This window comes from Procambarus clarkii, chromosome 41, assembly GCF_040958095.1.
Source record: "Procambarus clarkii isolate CNS0578487 chromosome 41, FALCON_Pclarkii_2.0, whole genome shotgun sequence".
In the NCBI taxonomy this organism is placed as follows: Eukaryota; Metazoa; Arthropoda; class Malacostraca; order Decapoda; family Cambaridae; genus Procambarus; species Procambarus clarkii.
In genome coordinates, this window is record NC_091190.1 from 12,522,208 (window position 1) to 12,540,841 (window position 18,634).

Genomic DNA, 18,634 nt, shown 5'->3' on the forward strand with positions numbered 1-18,634 from the left:
ACAAACACTCCTAACAACCTACACAAACACTTCTAACAACCTACACAAACACTCCTAACAACCTACACAAACACTCCTAACAACCTACACAAACACTCCTAACAACCTACACAAACACTTCTAACAACCTACACAAACACTTCTAACAACCTACACAAACACTTCTAACAACCCACACAAACACTTCTCCCATTGTCAACACCAGCCTGGGGCTCCCGTAGCATCCATGCATATTCATTACTAATTTTCGCAATGGTTCCACTGTTTTTTAATGTTCATTACAGAGCCAACCTTTAAAATAAATATGCTTGGATAATTAGAATGTTGGCTTAGCCTACAATTATCGTTCTGAATCCTCCAAGCACACCCCACCTTCCTAATTTTCGAACTGAGGCAAGTATTGTACTTCATTCGACTTTACTTTTGCTCTGAAACAGTTTTCCCACAGAGCAGTAAATTATAGAGTGGACTGCCAGCTTCAGGTAAGTCAGATTCTAAGACATATATAGTATAACACTTCCTCTTGAGCTACGTTTTATACCAGAAGCAGTTCAGAGTGTAAATACCAGTATGGATATGCTGACACAAGGAATTTCTAGTAACTTTGGAGAAGGGATTCCACCGAACTACTAAAGATTTCTAGAACTATTACAGATTCAAGAATCACTAATCGCCTCGAGAACTACTTTAGAGTTCAAATTCTTCATTTGATTTTGAGTACCATTGAAAATTCCTGACTCATGATTCACCACGAGAATTATTGAGATTCCATTGGAACTATCTGAGTCACTGCAGATTCAATGCTCACCATTCATCTGGAGAACCAGTGCCTCTTTCTAACTCACCATTGGTCTCGAGGGCGAGAGGGGCACAGAAGCCAAGCTTGTCCTTGGGAATAGTAACTTGGCGTCTGATCACCGGGTCGCCCTTCAGTACAACTGCTCTCCCGCGGTTCTTGGCATCCTTGAGAGTGTAGGCGTTGCTGCTGTCAATACCTGCGAGAACAAGCACACATTACACAACCTGAGGAGGGGTGAACAGGGAAGGCATCAGCATGCTACTGTTCACACGCCACAGTATCTCTACACCTGCACACAAAGTTACACTTAAAACACCACAAAATCTATACACTTAAACATTAAAGTATCTCTACACTTACACACCACAATGGTTCTTAACAATCACATCCCATAATTCTCAACACTCACACGCACATTTCTCAATAATCACACCCAATAATTCTCAACAATCACACCCCATAATTCTTAACACTCTTATTTCCAGCTCATTTAAGCAGCATTTATTTTGTATCTCAGTGGTTGTATATAATGAAGGAACAATGATCATCAGTTCTTGTTAGTAATAAAGGAACAATTGACCACCGGTGTGAAACAAGTGTAAGTAGAGAGTCTCACCCAGTATCTTCTTTTTCTCCTTCTCCTTCGGGATGTCGAAGAGCTCCTGATTGAAGACGTGGAGGTTGATTGAGTACTCCAGGAGGATGTGGTACATGGTACTGTAGTCCATCTGTAGCAACACACGAGGACATTAAAACTTAAGTACAGGATGAGAGCTTCGCTTTTTGTGTCCCGTCTTTCCAGTACTCTGTCATGTGACGCTTTGAAACTACTGACGGTCTTGGCCTCCACCAACCTTCTCACTTAACTTGTTCCAACCGTCTACCACTTTGTTTGCAAAAGTGAACTTTCTAATATTTTTGGCAGTTTTGTTTCATTAGCTTGACTCCTGTTGTTCAAGTTCCAGGTTTCAAGATTTCTTCTTTGTGTATGTAGGTGTGTGGCAACATAGGCGTCTGTACGTGTAGATGTGTGAATGTGTGGATCTGTGTATTTCATGTGTAGATGTGCGTGCTTGTAAGTGTATGTATATATAGGAGTACTCATATATGCGAGTAAGTAGTAAGTAATTATCAAAAGAAGGCGCTAAGCCGGATGTAGCACCATCATGTATACGAACAGTGAAGGCATGAAAAAGAAAGAAACACAACCCAGCAGGAAGGGCGGGCGGGTGTCGCTGGCCATACTCACAGAAGGAACGGCTGGGAGACAAGACTCGCAGGGGAAGTGGACGAAGGTGATGGTGACGCCAGCGCGGAAGTTGAGCTTGGCAGCCACGGTGAAGGCGTCGAAGGCGTCAGGAGAGAGGTACCCGTACGCCTCATCCGTCTCATTCACTGCCAAACACAGGTTAATAAAACACAGATTAATAATAACACTACACCAGCTGCAGGCGGTGAGTCACAATAACGTGGCTGAAGTATGTTGACCAGACCACACACTAGAAGTTGAAGGGACGACGATGTTTCGGTCCGTCCTGGACCATTCTCAAGTCGATTTGTGATATCAAATCGACTTGAGAATGGTCCAGGACGGACCGAAACGTCGTCGTTCCTTCAACCTCTAGTGTGTGGTCTGGTCAACTACACCAGCTTTTTTTGGTTTTAAGACCAACTATCAAACTAATTTTGGGGTAATTTAACCGAATTGAATATTCATGAATATACAGATAATTACATTTATACAATTTGAAAAAAACAATTATTCATAAACTGGTTGTACATTTGTAATTAACTTATTTTACACTTTTTCAAGATCATTTATCCAAGAATAAGTCAAATTAATAGCCTAGCACTGATTATTATAATTCTAAATATTATACTGTATTATCAACCAAACGACCCGACCTCTCCGGCCAGCTACAGTAATGTGAAACACAGCCACCCACAACTGTGATCTTATTTCAACAGCATTAAAATCACTTCTCAACAACCCATCCATTTATGTCTAACTTATTAACCAGTAATTAATAATTTGAAAATTCAAAAATAATTCAGCAAGTAGTTTTCAAAAGAAGAATAACACAGTAATTAAAGAATAATTCATTAATTAAAAATAATCCTGTGATTCAAGAATAATCAGTAAACTAAGAATAATCAGTAAAGAAGGAAGAATGATTCAGTAGCCTAGTGTAATGGCCATACTGTTTTAAAATCTTCTTATTGTGTATTAATATAGATCTATTCTGCCTTTGTGACATTGTGAGTTATTCTTCTATATATATATTTTTACGTCTAAGAGTCCATTAGCAGTGCTAAGTCCTGTGTAATAGAGTCCATTAGAAAAGTAATGTCAATCAGTGTTTATATTTGACAACATGTGGACGAATCTGTCCCTCATGACATTATTTTTTATAGATACTGTTTTTGGTTACCTGTAAGATGATGAATTATATATGAATGTGATATGACCAATTGATCTACTAGCCAAACATTTCTTGGGGTTCAAACTCATTATTGCACATTTAACAAGTTTGTAAAGTATTTAATTTTATTTTGCTCTTTTGATACGTTTAATAACTTTCTTGAAGAAAACTATGCTTAGTTCCACATCGACAAGAAATTTTCCAGCCAATTTTGTAAAATTTCATGAGCTCACTGTAGTGAACATCATTACAAAATGAAGGGAAATAAATTTTCTGCGCCAAGAAACTGATTCTGTCGACTCGGGTTTCGTCCTAGGGGATGTTCTTGCCGTCTTCCATGTTCCTACGTCACCACTTTGATGGTGTGGGAGATGTGCTAGGGTATATTAGGGTGTGCAGGAGGGTATCAGGATGTAGTGGTGTGGGTGATAGTGTGATGGGGTGCATCAGGGTGTAATGGTGTGGGTTAGGGTGTGGTGGTGATGTGTATTAGGGGTGGTGATATGTGTTAAGGTGCGGTTAAGGTTATTAAGGTGTGATGAAGTACATGAAGGTGTGGTAGAGTGTGTAAGTAAGGATGGAGTGCATCAGGGTGTTGGGGGGTGTGGTGTAATGTGGATTGTGTGTGGTAGTTCAGTAGTGCTACAGAGAGAGAGAGTGAGAGAGAGAGAGAGAGAGAGAGAGAGAGAGAGAGAGAGAGAGAGAGAGAGAGAGAGAGAGAGAGAGAGAGAGAGAGAGAGAGAGAGAGAGAGAGAGAGAGAGAGAGAGAGAGAGAGAGAGAGAGAGAGAGAGAGAGAGAGAGAGAGAGAGAGAGACACAGAGAGAGCACCGTGTTCCAGCACTTACGGAACACGACGTGGTCGAGAGCTCTGTGGATGTTGGCAGCATCGACAAAGATCTGGTTGTCAACGGTGGACACAGTCGGCTGAGTAAACATTCCACTGTCAGAGCCGTACACCACCATAGCGTACCTGCGGGGGTGGGGACAAGCTCTTCACACTACTTTGCTAAAAATATTATTAAAGTAAAACTAGTCTAATGGGACTACGAGCCTTACATGTTATTACTAATCAACAATGAAAAATACAAAATATAAATAACTATTCTTCAATTACTTAGAATAAAGTTTTTATTTAGTTTTATATCATCGCAGTTTTGTTTATATAACTATTACATCAAGTTATAGTGTAAGGTTATACTAGTATTGCACTGATAATAGTATATTACTTTATGCTCATGTTGTAGAAGTTTATAACAGTATTGTAATATACACAATACTAATACTGTATTAGTATATAGCAGTATTGTATTAGTTTATACAGTATTAATACTGTATTAGCATATAATAACATTGCATTAGTTTATACTAATAGTGTAGTAGTTTATATTAGTATTGCATTATCTTAATTTAATATATATGTTTTGGATGGTATATTAATAAAATGATTTTGAGTTATAATTACATGATAAATTATTGGTATTACTACATTAAAATAACGGGAATTACCAGTTTATAAATTCTCTAGATAGCTTATTTTACATTACATTACTATAGTGCTACTTGTGTATGCCCCAACATGCCTATACCTTCTGCAGGAGCCTCGAGTATGATTACTGACCTGACACTGTACCTGGTCCTGGTATCTGATGACAAACTTTACCTGGCCGGGCTAGTTGTCACCTGGTACTCCAGTGTCATCTGGACCTTCATGTATTGTCACCTTACCCTCCATGTATTAACACACATATTGTATAGTAATAACTTCAAATAAACAAAAACCATTTTCACTTTAAAATGCAACGGAGTCCTCACCTCACAAGACGAAAACCATTCGTCTCTAACTCCTCGTTCATGACATGAATGAAGGCATCGAAGCGGTTGAGCGGTTTTTTCTCCGCGAGGGCCAGGTTGCAGGCTCTGGCCTCCACCAGGAGCACCACGTCTGTAGATCTGAGGATCTCGTCTCTCTCCAGCATGACTGACGTGCCCTCCTCCAGCGTCTTCGTCTGCCCGTCGTTAGTCATGTATTCACACCTGGGGCACGGAGGTGGGGTGTAAAGAGATCGATCTCACTCGCCCATAGTCACTGATGAAGATTAAACCGCCGAAGAGGTGGCACGGGCATGAATAGCCCGTAAGCCAGTCAATGACAGGCAAGCACTGATAGGTAAATACAGGTCAAATGTTTGCATGCAGCGAGGTGTACCCCGCTTCTCACTGTGTATGCACTCAAGAGTTTACTTTAGTCCTGGACAATGTTGAGAACTAAAGTGTACTTGATAGTTGGTCAGTAGACTATAGTTGTAGCCTTAATAACCCTCCAGAAGTTGATAGGTCTTAAGGAAGAAATACACTCTCTTGTCCTACATATACAAATTCAACAATTGGTTGACTCGTAAATTATTTCCTGTGTATGGACGGTGGGGTAATTTTTCCCTGATGTAGATACAATAGTTTTGTACGAAATATTTTCTTATATCACGATATACATAATATTATGTGCAAAATAATATATAAAGTGTTATTATAAACAAAGTTTATTTCTTTAAACATAGTCAAACTATGACAATATTTTGACAGTACAATGACCAATGTTCAGGCAGATGATAATAGAAGTATAACAAAACTCAAGCACTATGAAACGTGGAGGAAAATGGAATTGGAAAAAAATAGTGCATAAACTTACTGGACGCAGAAAACGGGAATCTTGACGGGAATGCTCTTAGTGGAACAGGCCTCCGTGTAGGCTGTAGCTGCTGTACACGTGTCACGCTCCTGGCCCCGGTAGTCCACCAGACACATGTCCAGGTATGGCCTCGGGTCCACCTTGCAATACATAGTAGATGGACAGTCTCTTACACCCACAATGGAGAGTAACAAAATTATTTCAAATTTCCACTCATATTCATTATCTATCTACAAGAAACCAGCCTACCTGGAAGAAACAGTGCTTGAAGGGAGAGATGTTAGCCTGGAAGAGGAACGTACAGGCGCCTATAGGCACCTTGGAGCGACCTCTGGCGATGTTTCCGCTGGAGAGGCACTGTCTGCGGCTCACGTCCCATCCCTCGGCCAGCACCCCCACCACAGGTGCCAGAGTGCCGTCGGGGAGCTGGAAGTCGTCGTAAGGCTCGTTGTTGTACACACCCAATAGCCCGCCAGTTTTGTTGAAGTACAGACCTTAAATACAAAGATTATTGAGTGTTTGTCAGTCATTCAAACCTTGCAGCCTGACCTCATCGACATTTGATTAATTCATATAAATATACACTGATCAAAACTAGCTACCGACATTATTTACATGCAGCGAACATAAATTGAACGACTAAAGACTTTCGTCGGAATTCGGTGGACCAAAGCAAGCACAAGTCCGATCTGGCCTAGTCCGATCGTGAGAAAATATTTTAAAGTGAGTCTAGGTGACCACACTTCCACATTCTTCAACCAGAGAGGGAGAGAGTGTTACACATAAATATACGATTACACAATACCATAGACGGATACAGCAACAACGTCGTGAGCCTGGTTCCAGGTGACGGAGAATTCGTAGTCAGTGTAGACGTGGATCTTATTGAGCCACCTGTGCACGGTTGCTGAAGGAAGCCCCGCTGGAAGCTCCGTTGGACGTCTGTTGATTGTCACCTGCAATCACAACAACCATCAGCTCAATACACACACATAAACACACACAATAAAAAGTTTCTATCTCGCAGGACTGTTAGTCATCCAGGAGCAAGCGATCAGAACTCAAAGGTAATAGTTACGGAGAAAACTATGGAATAAAACCTCCCATTGCTGGTAGTGTGAAGAAACTTGGAACGCGTAAACAAAATATACAAGATACTGGCCTCCCAGTATCTTGTTAATTGTGTTCATGTATTCCAAGTTTCTTCACACTACCAGCAATGGGAGGTTTTATTCCATAGTTTTCTCCGTTTTTTCTTCTTGTTCCTACAAGAAATACAAGAACCAACTACTTAGCATAAGTAGCAGCACAAGAACAAGGAGATTTAAGTGGAAATTAAATACTTTACCCGCCAGAGTAACAGCAGATGTTGGAGAAATACAAAAATAAGATGTAATAAGAAGTGATGTGGAGATGGAGGCAGACTCGATATATAGCTTCGTATAAATATATGACAGAACAAAGGGTTTTAGAAACGGTGCACCATGTTCTACCAGAGTGGAACCACCACTTACAAACCCAAAAACTTGCTTACCCTGAATTCACTGGCCAGTTCTATTTCGCTATTGTCGATGTATATGATGATGGTGCGTGATGAGTGGCTGTGGTAGTTGACGGTCACCGCCCACCTCCCGCCCACCATATCGGCCGCCAGAAGGTGCTGACACCGTCCCTTGAACTCCAGGTGGCGGCCGTCGAAGGTCATGAAGTGCTGCTCCCCGATCATGTACCCCGTCGCTGCAGGAGAAGACTCTAGTCATTAACCATTTATTTAGTCTAACTGCTTGACAATTACGTCATAATAATTATTACTAAATATATATAGGTACTTAAAGGGATGTGAAACATGATAAACTAACCCGGTGAGGGAAGGATCCACGATATGGGCTTCAAGCTGAGGTCGAGGTTGAGGTATTTGTACCATACCTCGTGGAAGGTGAAGTTCATGGAGGAGAAGAAGGTATCACGCACCCACTGGATGTTCTTGTACTCTGGCAGGTCCTGTTAGAATGCCGTGAATGTGAGTCTAAAGGGTTCAGGACAACCAAAACATACGACGTCTTATGAAAAATAATCACCAACTCCTCACACAATACGCTGGATAAGCTGCTTTCCTCCCATCCCTCCTGCTTCATCAATCAATATCCCTCTCTCTCTCTCTTGCATGTCAATGCCCTCTTAAGGCCAGTTACTGTGCGAACTATCGTACAGACGGTAACAATTATTAGTCTTCCCTGTCTATACATCTTGCTTCTCCGATCAAATGTCTGAAGGCCAGATTAACGAAAAACGTTTTTAATAGCCGAGCCTATAAACATTACAGACTGAGTAAATGTTAGCGTCACTATATTTCAGTATTTTAAGACTTACACAGATAACAAAATAGCGTCAGGTTTTGGTCACAAGTCGTCTCTATCTGCACACCTGCAGTTCATTCCTTCAACACACCTGCAGCTCACTCCCTAAACACACCTGCAGCTCACTCCCACCCTCATCATTAATATAGAATTATCAGTCTCATTCCCTCGTGAATTGGAAACATCACAAACTCATGCATATAAAAGAAGACACTCAAATGTCATTTTTGTTTCGTACTTTTCATATCAACTCTCATACCCACCATTCGCTCTTCATAATTCTATTTACATGTTGTAACAATTCCAGTCCTGCGTGTGTCTCCACAATTCACAATTCTACTGTCTGTTTACAGCGAGGTCAAACACACTACTACGAAGACTGACCCGCCAGTTGGGCTTGTGGTCGAAAGAATGCCAGTCGATGGGCAACTTCTGCACCAATTCCATCTCTCCTTCTTCTGGGATGAAACTGAACTTCGTCTTGGCCAAGATGTGTCTAGAGAGGAGATATAAGTTAGTTACGTCTTTAGTTAAGCAATTTATCATCACTCTTTAGTCCTACCGTGACTACACTGTCTGCTGTATTAAGGAATACTACATAATATTCGTGTACTTTACTATTCTGAATTACTGCTGGTGGTGTTTATTAGCAAACACCTAATAACATACTAAGAATGTTAGATAAGATCGGTGTTTTCTATGAAGCTTTTCAAGGTAAACTAAAATATTTACAATAAATTAGTATGTCACATATGCACTTATTTAATAAGTCAATATTGACTGTACGAAAGTGCGATAACGGGTTGTTATTATACACGACAACGTCCTGAATATTACGTTAAACTACAGTACCACTATTCAATAAATCTCTACTATACAATAAATATTATAACAATACTTTTAATATTTATACTACATTTTCTTCATAACATTGTGTGCGAAGATACATCATCTGTGTCCATGAGCTTGAGAGCGTTCAACACAATACTCACCCAACGCACGCCTCGCATGCCTCATGGTAGCGTGTGTATAATACCGCATTGTGTAGTGAATGAGACAGCGGGACGCACACGGAACAAAAAATTTCCTTGCTCTAATCACGTCACAAGAACAGAGTGTGAGGTTACCACCTGACATTCTGTCAAGGAGGGGGTTGAAGCTAGCAGTTTGAGGCAGTCACAGGACAATGTTTGATCCTCTTCAAAGCTAGAAAATAAACATTTTTTTCCTCTGTCAGCCTAAAAGGAGAATATATTTACCTCGTCCTACTTTGAAAAAATAGGAAATGGGAAATGTTTAAATAATCCTTTCTCATTGCTAAGAGATTCTGTTTTATCTGGTAAAAATATCTTATTTATTTATTTATTTATTTATATATATACAAGTAGGTACATTGGGATTGTAAGGATACATAGGATAGTAATTACAATCTTGTAAAGTCACTAGTACGCGCAGCGTTTCGGGCAGAAAATCTAGGGGATCTATCTTGGAAAAAAATCTAGGAAAAAATCTAGGAAAAATTATGAATCTAAGGGGCACGTAAGAAATTAAAATAAAACGGCACCAATCTGGGAAGACAATGTGACACATGTAAGAGAGGAGAGGTGGCTTACTTCTGGGAGGCCTGGACGCTGGTCTGGGAGACGATAGTGTAGCCGTGCTCGAGGGTGAAGACCAAGGCGTCCACCACGTGGCCCCGCACGTCAACATACCTCACCGTCCACAACACCTGCTCCAACACACGCACCTCTTATTCCTTAATTACATACAAATTATATATATAAACATTTCCCTAATAGGCTACCTGAGAGGTATTAAAAGCAGTCAGTATTACACTGGAAATTATGCAAATATATGTATTGAACAGGATATTATTAACTGAATCAGGCCATCCTTAACCAAATAGGGTAATCCTTAACCGGAGAGAACACCTTTAACAGGCATCCTCTACCAGATAGAGAATCCTTAACAGGAGAGAGCATCCTTAATCAAACAGAACTTCCTCAAATGAGCAAAATATCCTTAAGTGATACTTAGTAAAGCTGCAGCTAATGTGCAGTCACCAGAGACGTGAAAATAGAGTGTAAGTCGTTAAAACGACGTCACGAAAAACACGACACAAAAGTAAACTTTAATTTTTGTCTCACTGAAAGCCACAACTCTTAAGAAATCTTGACGGAGAAAACTTGGTTACTGGGAATACAGAATGATAAAATAATCCTTGTCAGAGCTTCGTAAATGTGGCTTCCTGTGATGTACACACAAATTTCAAACATAAAAATAAAGTAACCTCCAGAATCCCTACTGACTCACGCGAGGCGCTCCAGTTTATTCCCACCCAGACTCATTCATATATATGTCTAGCTTTCGCTTGAAACAATCCAGCACTCCCACGCCCATTATGTTACCTGGTAATTTGTTCCATAAATCGACAATCCTGGGTGATAATCCTGGATTCACCCAGGTCCTTCCTAATTATAATATTATCTAATTTGGACCCATTGCTTCGGGTTCTCTAAGTATCTTGATGTATACAAAAGAGGAGATACCTGCGGCCCTCAGCCATCAACTAAAGGCAATATCCACCTTGAATAACCTGCGGTGGCAGGTTATATCTGCTGCTTTACTAGAGCAGGCAACGCCAGTCTCATTATTGAGACACGCGTGAGGACTGACGGAAGTGACTGATATGAATATTGTATTGTGTGTTGATGACTGACGACCATGAAGAACTACGTGTTGAACCGTAAACAAGGTAGTCGAGAAACTTGCAGCGTGAAGGCGCATCTCATACTTGACAGCAGTGTTGAAAAACATTATACAAAACATTGTCTCGCAGTAGTCTTGAGTATACAGCAGCCTTATGGCCTGCTACTATATCTTTTACCAGGTGAAGGTTTTACCACAATGTACAAAAACGAAGTCCTCCACGTTCCCACCTGAGCCAGTCTTGTGGACAACCCGAACACGTCTTTTATACCACAAGATAGCCATCCATCAGCAGCCAAGAAACGGGTATTATATCAAAAGAGGGTCAGCCATACCAGTTTTACAGTGGGTGTGCCAGGCTCAGGGATCTCACTCCGGCCGTGATCCGATACTCACCTCACCCACACACGGAACATGTTTTCACAGCAAACACCTCAATATATTTTCGATAAATCAGAACAAACTGACCGAATAAAAAGCTCTTGCTCACATTTTGCGCCACTTTCACCCTGCTTCCAATGTGAATGCTACATTTCACGAAATATAATATTTATACCTCTATAAAATTCGCTATATAAATAAATCACATGTCAGGGCTAGGTTTTAAATCATGCTTTCATATTGTCATTAAAAAAACATTTAAACATTTGAATTAAAAAAAAAACGCTTATTTTTTGTAATTTTAACAATAAAAGCAAGATGAGAAGAGGACAGCAACACCCACCTTGTCGGCAGCAGCGAGGAGGGTCAGCTGCAGTTGTCTTACAGGTCGGTACTGAAGAAGTTGCTCCCATGCTTTCCGTAGCTCGCCCACCCAATCCTCCACGAACGGTGCCACTACGGGAAGAGAGAGAGACATGCAGAGACAGGGTTACGCCATTCAAGTGTGCATTTATACGGATTAATGGAAGAGAATCTCGAGCGAATACGAGAATAGAATTGTAGTTAGTAATTATATATATTTTTTTAGCATGGCTTATCAAGGGAGGCGTCCCAGGCTCCCAAGACAAGCATATCTCACAAAAAATATTATTAACAAATATTATTATTAATATTCTTTCAAAAATATATCCCCTCAACTATATTTAAAGTTGATATAAATAAAAAAAACATCATTATCTTCATTGTATGATAACAATTTCTGCCAGTTTCAAGTCAATACGATGAAGCTTTCTTAGTATTTATCACGTGGAAACAAGAACAAAATATGCCACTGGGTTACATTCTTAAATTTCAATAAAAGACGTTTGATCACACTATTATGAGTTCCAAGACAAAACGATGACCCGCTAACCATTGTATTCTCTCATCTTGCCACACACACAAAAGCAACTATATTTGTTTTCGTCAATTTCCGTAATATACATTTTCTATACAGGTTTATAAGAATGTTTATCCAAGACGAGATTGCTTTGGTGTTGGGCCTAAGGCGCCTCAACGTCTGGAGGGTTATTAAGACCACAATAGTTTACTGGCCATCCAACAAGAGTACTTAAGTCCTGCACTAAGTACACGACCAGAGTACACTCGCATTCTACGCATACAAGAATCAGGGTACACCTCTGGGTATATGTATATGTATACATATATGTAAATCAATTAGATGTAACGTAGGAATTCCTCACTGATAGGTAGTCAGTGAGACCATGTAGATCACATACTGTAGATAATATAATTAATATTAACAAAGGGGAATTACAGACGAGTACAGAATCGTCTGTAATTCCCCTTTGGAGGGAAATATGAAGAGAATAATATTTCTATAAAAAAAAAGATTGTAAAAAAAAATTGATCGTGAAAGATGTATACAAATCGTTCTTCTTGAAATCCTAATGAAGCTGGTTTGCATATGTTAATGAGTCCTTTTACAACGGAGCTGAAGGTTCCTTTTATCAGGAGCTAAGCCAGAATATTTGCAAGTTAACAAAAATCAACACTCACATGTTAGGAGTATTACAAAGATAGTTCCCGCGTAGAAAGAGGTTGTATGAAGGCAGCACTTCACTAAAGTGAAGTGCTGCCCCGTCGTCGTCCCTTCAACTTCTAGTGTGTGGTCTGGTCAACATACTTCACTAAAGTTGTCATGTTTCAACGTTCGCCACAGACAACCCTTAACACGTTGGAACAGGCTTAGTAAGGTGAGAGAACTCCATCGCAGATTGCTTACCTCTCATCATGAGGACTCTGACTCCGTTTTTAACCATTTCGACCATCATGTTGTAGTACTTCTCCAGGTTCTCACGCTTCGAGTTCTCGGTGAAGTCTCTATAGATGTCTTCCAAGTACTCGACCATTTCCTGGATGCGCCGGTAGGTAGCTGAGGATTTGATTTCCAGGCCCAGCTTCTGCAGCCACTCTGTCAGGAACACACGTGTCAGTACCTCCGTCCTGAACCCCACGAGGAGCTTTGATACTGCTACTTAACCTAGAGGCGCGAGTACATGTCACATACGTGTGTGACATGTACTCGCATGTACACACAATCAAACATGTGCGTATGCTTGTGTGTGTATGTTTGTGTGTGCGTATCTGAATAACAACCATCCCTGAACATTGTGGGTGCAAGGTGTGAGACTCTGAACTAACCAATAAGGTTCTCGGCGAAGATCCAGGCGTTGGTCTCCACGTCATCGAATGTCCTGAGGATGTGGGGCTTGTAGTTGTCGTAGACGGCCCTCCACTTGCGCCTCAGCCACTCCCCCACCCGGTCCGTGAACCCCTGGACAGCTTTGCTCATCCACAGGTACAGGCGCTTCGCCATCTGCACAAGAGAGAGAGAGAAGAGTGCTCTCGGTACTGCGTTAATTAGCCAACTTCACCTCCGACCAGTCAGTCAGTATAACTTACCAGGATGTTGTCAAAGCTTACCAGATTGCTATGATAGCTTTTCAGGTTGCTGTCAGAGCTTACCATGATGCTGCTCTAACTTACCATGTCTATACCATCCTGTAATCTTTTACAAGCAAAAAAATAATAATAAAAAATGAATAAAGTTCATTTCGTTGTTCAAATACATTCCACAAAATCATTCGTCCAGTTCATCATTGACGCTGTGGTTGTTTGCGTGTTGTACCTGGTGACTCCCGAAGGTGACTGGCAACCAAGAGGATTATTAATTATTATTATTATTATTATTATTAATTAATTATTCACAAGGGATTATTAATTACCCTGTCACAAGGGATTATTAATTAATAATCCCTTGTGACAGAGGCGCGTGAAGCAGGCTATTGGTCATCACATGTGTTGATCACAAGAATATTAACACAATTATTCCCTAATCAGAAAAAAAATCATTGCTTGGTGAGATTGGCCTTGTTTGTAGAGCTTGACTCTGTCCTGTTAAGCTTGGCGTAGTTTCTTGATCTTAACGTTGCTCGTACAACTTGTCAAGCTCGACGTTGCTTCTTAAGCTTGATGATCTCGTTAGCGTGTGCCATTCCTTATCGAGCTTGTTGGCTCATAAGCTTGACGTTACGTGTAGAGCTTTCAGTGCCTTATTGAGCTTACTGCTGCTTACTGAGCAGCAGGTATTGTAACTGAGGTATTGTAAAGCGCAATTCGTCTTAATGTATCGTACTAAAGATCTGGGCACTTAAACCAGAAAAGGAAAAAAATAGTGCCACTAATATTGATAATTTCTTAAAGAAATCTGCTCTTTGGGGCGAAAAATTAATGGATGAACCATTATTGCTTCCATGGTTACTTTCGTCACGCTAAGCTGTTTTGTCTAGTACACTTTTGTACATTCCGCTTTTGTAGAGTGCACTTTTGTACGGTATAATTTTGTGCAGTGTGCTTTAGGAGAGGACCCAACCGTGACACTAATAACACCTGAGAATACATATAGCGTAAGCATGTACATGTGAGAGTGAGAGGGACGTGGAAGCGACGAACCTGGTCGTGCATCTCAGCGAAGGTGGACAGCAGCGAACTCAACTTCTCCTTCAGCCCTGGTCCAGACGGCTCCTGCAGGAGGCCAAGAGGCACGAGTGAGTGTCTGCTTTAACACATAAACAGAAGAAGATATTTGTATATGAGATAAACAGTGGGTAGGAGAAGACTCACTAAGAAGAGCTGGAGGTAGAAGCCTCGGAGCTTGTCGAGAATGGTCTTAAGGGCGCCACGCAGTACGCCGCTTTCCAGGCGGGCCTTCAGGCGCTGGACGGCTGGTCTGCCATAACATTAGTGCCACACATTAGAAAGAAAGTCAAGTGATGGCGTTTCCGTCCATTCTGCACCCTTATCAAGTTGTCTTGTGTGATAAGGGTCCAGGACGGACCTAATCGTATGAAACTTTCATTTCATATGTGTGAGTTGGGTTATTAATTTCCAGCCACGTTATTGTGACATTCTCTGCATAACATTAGTATAATAACGAATACAATCATATTGTTGTCACTAACGATAAATTCCGATATAAGATTGTTTTATATAAACGTTACCTTAAGCAACACATATAATGGAAGTGTATTCATTGTATAAGCTAAATCTAAAATAATTCTTCAAACAATTTAAAACATGGAATAGTTGATTAGTGGAGATCAGTGAACCATTTAGGGGCTACAGAGCCACAACTGTGTACAATTATTCACTTCAGCCACAACTGTAATGATTCCTTATTTTGAATTTCTCCTAACATGTAAATAATATATCGAAATTTTGTGCAAACTATTTAAATTTTACAACCGTTTATTAATGAAATGTTTAATTTGGTTTAACTGGGTGTTGAGAACCTACATTTCCTCCAGGGTCACCATGACGCTGCTGACGACGAACCTAACAGACTCCAGAATCTGCAGCTCCATCGCCGTCGAGTTGATGTTGTTGTAGAGAAGCCACAGGTCCGCTACGAACTCCCGGGACTCATTCCTGACGGAGGCACGACGCTGCTCTTTATATCAACACCGGGTATATCGAGTGGCACTCTCTGCACTTATTATCACAATTAATAAACAATTAATATATTTGGTCCGTATGGGGTGACGTACCGAGAGAGCAAAATTTAGGGGTCTGTAAGAGGAAGGAAACATTCTAAGGAGAGTTCACGCCGCATTTGACTATCTCGCCCGCAAGAATTGCCGGTGGAGATAATTGAGACGGAAGATGAGGATATAACATCAGCCAGAGAGGAGTCGCCATGTTGTTGTTGTTGTTAGATTCAGCTTCTCGAAACAAAAGTTGCAAGTAGCACTGGCTATGGCGAACCCGTGCAGGAATAACCAGGAACCTCGAAATAACTGCTCGAAGTGTATACATCTTTAGATTATACAAACCTTGGGAATTCCAAAGCATGGCGTAGCTCACTAAACCATGGAAAAGAAGTCTCTCACGTACAATCCAAAGGATTTGGTATGTCGAATATATTCTATCTATATATGGGTATGTGGGCCTGCGGGCCGCTCCAAGCAACAGCCTAGTGGACAAGTCAAGCCTGGCCTCGGGCAGGGCTTGGGGAGTAGAACAACTCCCAGAACCCCATCAACCAGGTATCTAGCTACTAAATCTGTTCAATATTCAGTGTTATTTGTTACGCAATAAAGTATTTAAATATCTGGAGATTCAAAGGTTGTTTCAAGATTGAATGAAGAAGGTAGGTGGCTCCTCCCCCTTCGCGGTTATGATAGTGTAGTACAGTTTACACCGAAGAGAGTGTAAACCTCCCCCGTGGCCTATGGTTTATGCAGGTCACCACTTTTGGCACACGTAGCCAACAGCTCCCATTATTCAGCTCGACACCGGGATGGAACTAGTGTCTGCAGTGTTGCAAGTTCAGAGCGGCTGCAAGATGCAATTTGGTTTTGCTGATGTTTAGATAATAAATCCACGAGATTTCCCCCTCATAGTAAACTTTTAGAACATGATGTTATGAACATTTACGTGTTACCATTGTTTCCTTAATATTAATTAATATATTCTAGTTATCAGTTTCTGAAAACTGTAGAGGATGACTTATGATTTAATTTATTCAAATTATTTCCCTTTAGTGAGCCCAAGAAGGCACCTGAAGTCCAGAAGAAGTGGTCTGACAACTCTGACCAAGTCCTTGAGGATGGGTTGGGCACGGATGAGGACCTCGTCTGCAGCCACCTCCAGGGAGCCCATCACCCAGTCCTCCAAGTTCTGGCGCAGGTCGTGCGACGCACCGATCACCTCCGCAACTTCGTTCTTCAGGGAAAGGATAAGCATGAACATTTTTGTGAACATCAAGAGAGGTAATAATAATTTATTTTTAATTCAGAAATATTAAGGCACTTCTGTATACATCACAAATGTTCGCCCATGTTCACTTATTGTTCGTGAAACTCGCATCTCAACACACTCTTCCACATGCACTAACCTTCTACACTGCGGTAGTGGTCAATCTCTCTCGTAACCCACTAACCCCTAAGTGTAAATAACTAGCAGAGATTGCCGGCACTGCCCGAGAGAAGATTGTATCGTCGTCCGCGTGACGATTTTCATTATTCACGATTTTCGCTAAACGGGATCCTAACAATAGATGACATTAAAAATCAAGACTTTCTGTACACGAGCTGCATTACAAACGATGTTCATTATTAACGATATTTGCTACAATTTTTAATAAACAGAATCCTCACTACAAACTATCTACAATATGCACGTTCCCTTTTACCCGGTCTTCCTCGATATGTGACAGATTCATTCTTAACCTTCCAAGCTTTGTTATGCTCCCAATGATATCGCACGCCTAAGAGAACTTAAGAGGTGTGTGTGCCATCCACAGACATACGAAGATCTTACCATCAGCTCAAGCTTCATCTCGGGTCTCCAGGAAAGGCGCGAGGTGAGGAGCCGGGAATGGTTCAGACGGAAGAAGAAGTTTGCATCAGAAATCCACTCGGATACCTCGGCCGCCTCTCCTCTGAGCCACGCGGGCTGCAAGTGCTTCATAGAGAAGCGAGCATTGCGGTGATCCTCTATACCGCCTTCAATCACCACTTGTTCCGCAATATCTGGCCAGAGAAAACCTTGATGAAGCGAAAGGTAACATCTAGTTACATTGCCCACCCTTCGAGAGGGGCAACTAACTGTTGTCTCACTAACTCAGCCCACAACTCACATCTCCCATTAATATCATATCCACGGTCTGTTCATGTGCCAAAGCCGACCACTTACACCTGGGGAACGAAGTGTCGTAGGTGGTGTCATTAGAGAGGAGGTTGTCGAAGGTGATGGTGAGGACGGGATGGGCGGGATGCACCTGCAGGTAGGTCAAGAGGGGCGCCTGGCCAGGGGAGCTAGTCGTTGCCACCTTCCACCGGCCCTGGTTGTCCTGCTCCACCTCCATCTCGATGTCCACCAGCTTCCTCCACGTTTCCAACTAAGCAATTGAGAAATTTGTGTGTAAACTAAGTGTTTTAATGCGAAAATATTAAGGGAATGCGAAAGGATCGAACTTGCGCTCGAACAATCCCCTCCTCAGACACACACATCCCCAAGACTTCTCCATTATATTGCCTCAACACTTTCTCGCATCCGTTGTAGTGATCTCAGAGTATTCTAGTGTGATAAATTAAATTACATAGTTTTGTCATAAATTCTAATATTAGACCATAAAGCTACTTTCCTCTCTCCTTTTACAGTCACTCACATATATATGAAAAATAGTATTCCCTTCTGGTATGTCACAAGTAG

At 41.2% G+C, this 18,634-nt stretch overlaps 1 protein-coding gene across 1 annotated transcript in view; it reads right to left on the minus strand.

Annotated features, from left to right (window-relative positions):
• Positions 1 to 18,634, minus strand: part of LOC123761054 (uncharacterized) — a 72,818-nt gene that overhangs the window by 3,367 nt on the left and 50,817 nt on the right. The window contains 21 exon segments of the mRNA XM_069339343.1: positions 846 to 995; positions 1,416 to 1,527; positions 2,049 to 2,194; positions 4,069 to 4,193; positions 5,036 to 5,257; positions 5,910 to 6,049; positions 6,159 to 6,403; positions 6,715 to 6,865; positions 7,444 to 7,646; positions 7,769 to 7,910; positions 8,651 to 8,762; positions 9,880 to 9,995; positions 11,700 to 11,812; positions 13,143 to 13,331; positions 13,562 to 13,736; positions 14,873 to 14,944; positions 15,044 to 15,149; positions 15,716 to 15,847; positions 16,980 to 17,143; positions 17,741 to 17,952; positions 18,116 to 18,320. Of these exon segments, the coding sequence (XP_069195444.1) occupies positions 846 to 995; positions 1,416 to 1,527; positions 2,049 to 2,194; positions 4,069 to 4,193; positions 5,036 to 5,257; positions 5,910 to 6,049; positions 6,159 to 6,403; positions 6,715 to 6,865; positions 7,444 to 7,646; positions 7,769 to 7,910; positions 8,651 to 8,762; positions 9,880 to 9,995; positions 11,700 to 11,812; positions 13,143 to 13,331; positions 13,562 to 13,736; positions 14,873 to 14,944; positions 15,044 to 15,149; positions 15,716 to 15,847; positions 16,980 to 17,143; positions 17,741 to 17,952; positions 18,116 to 18,320 (3,232 nt within the window).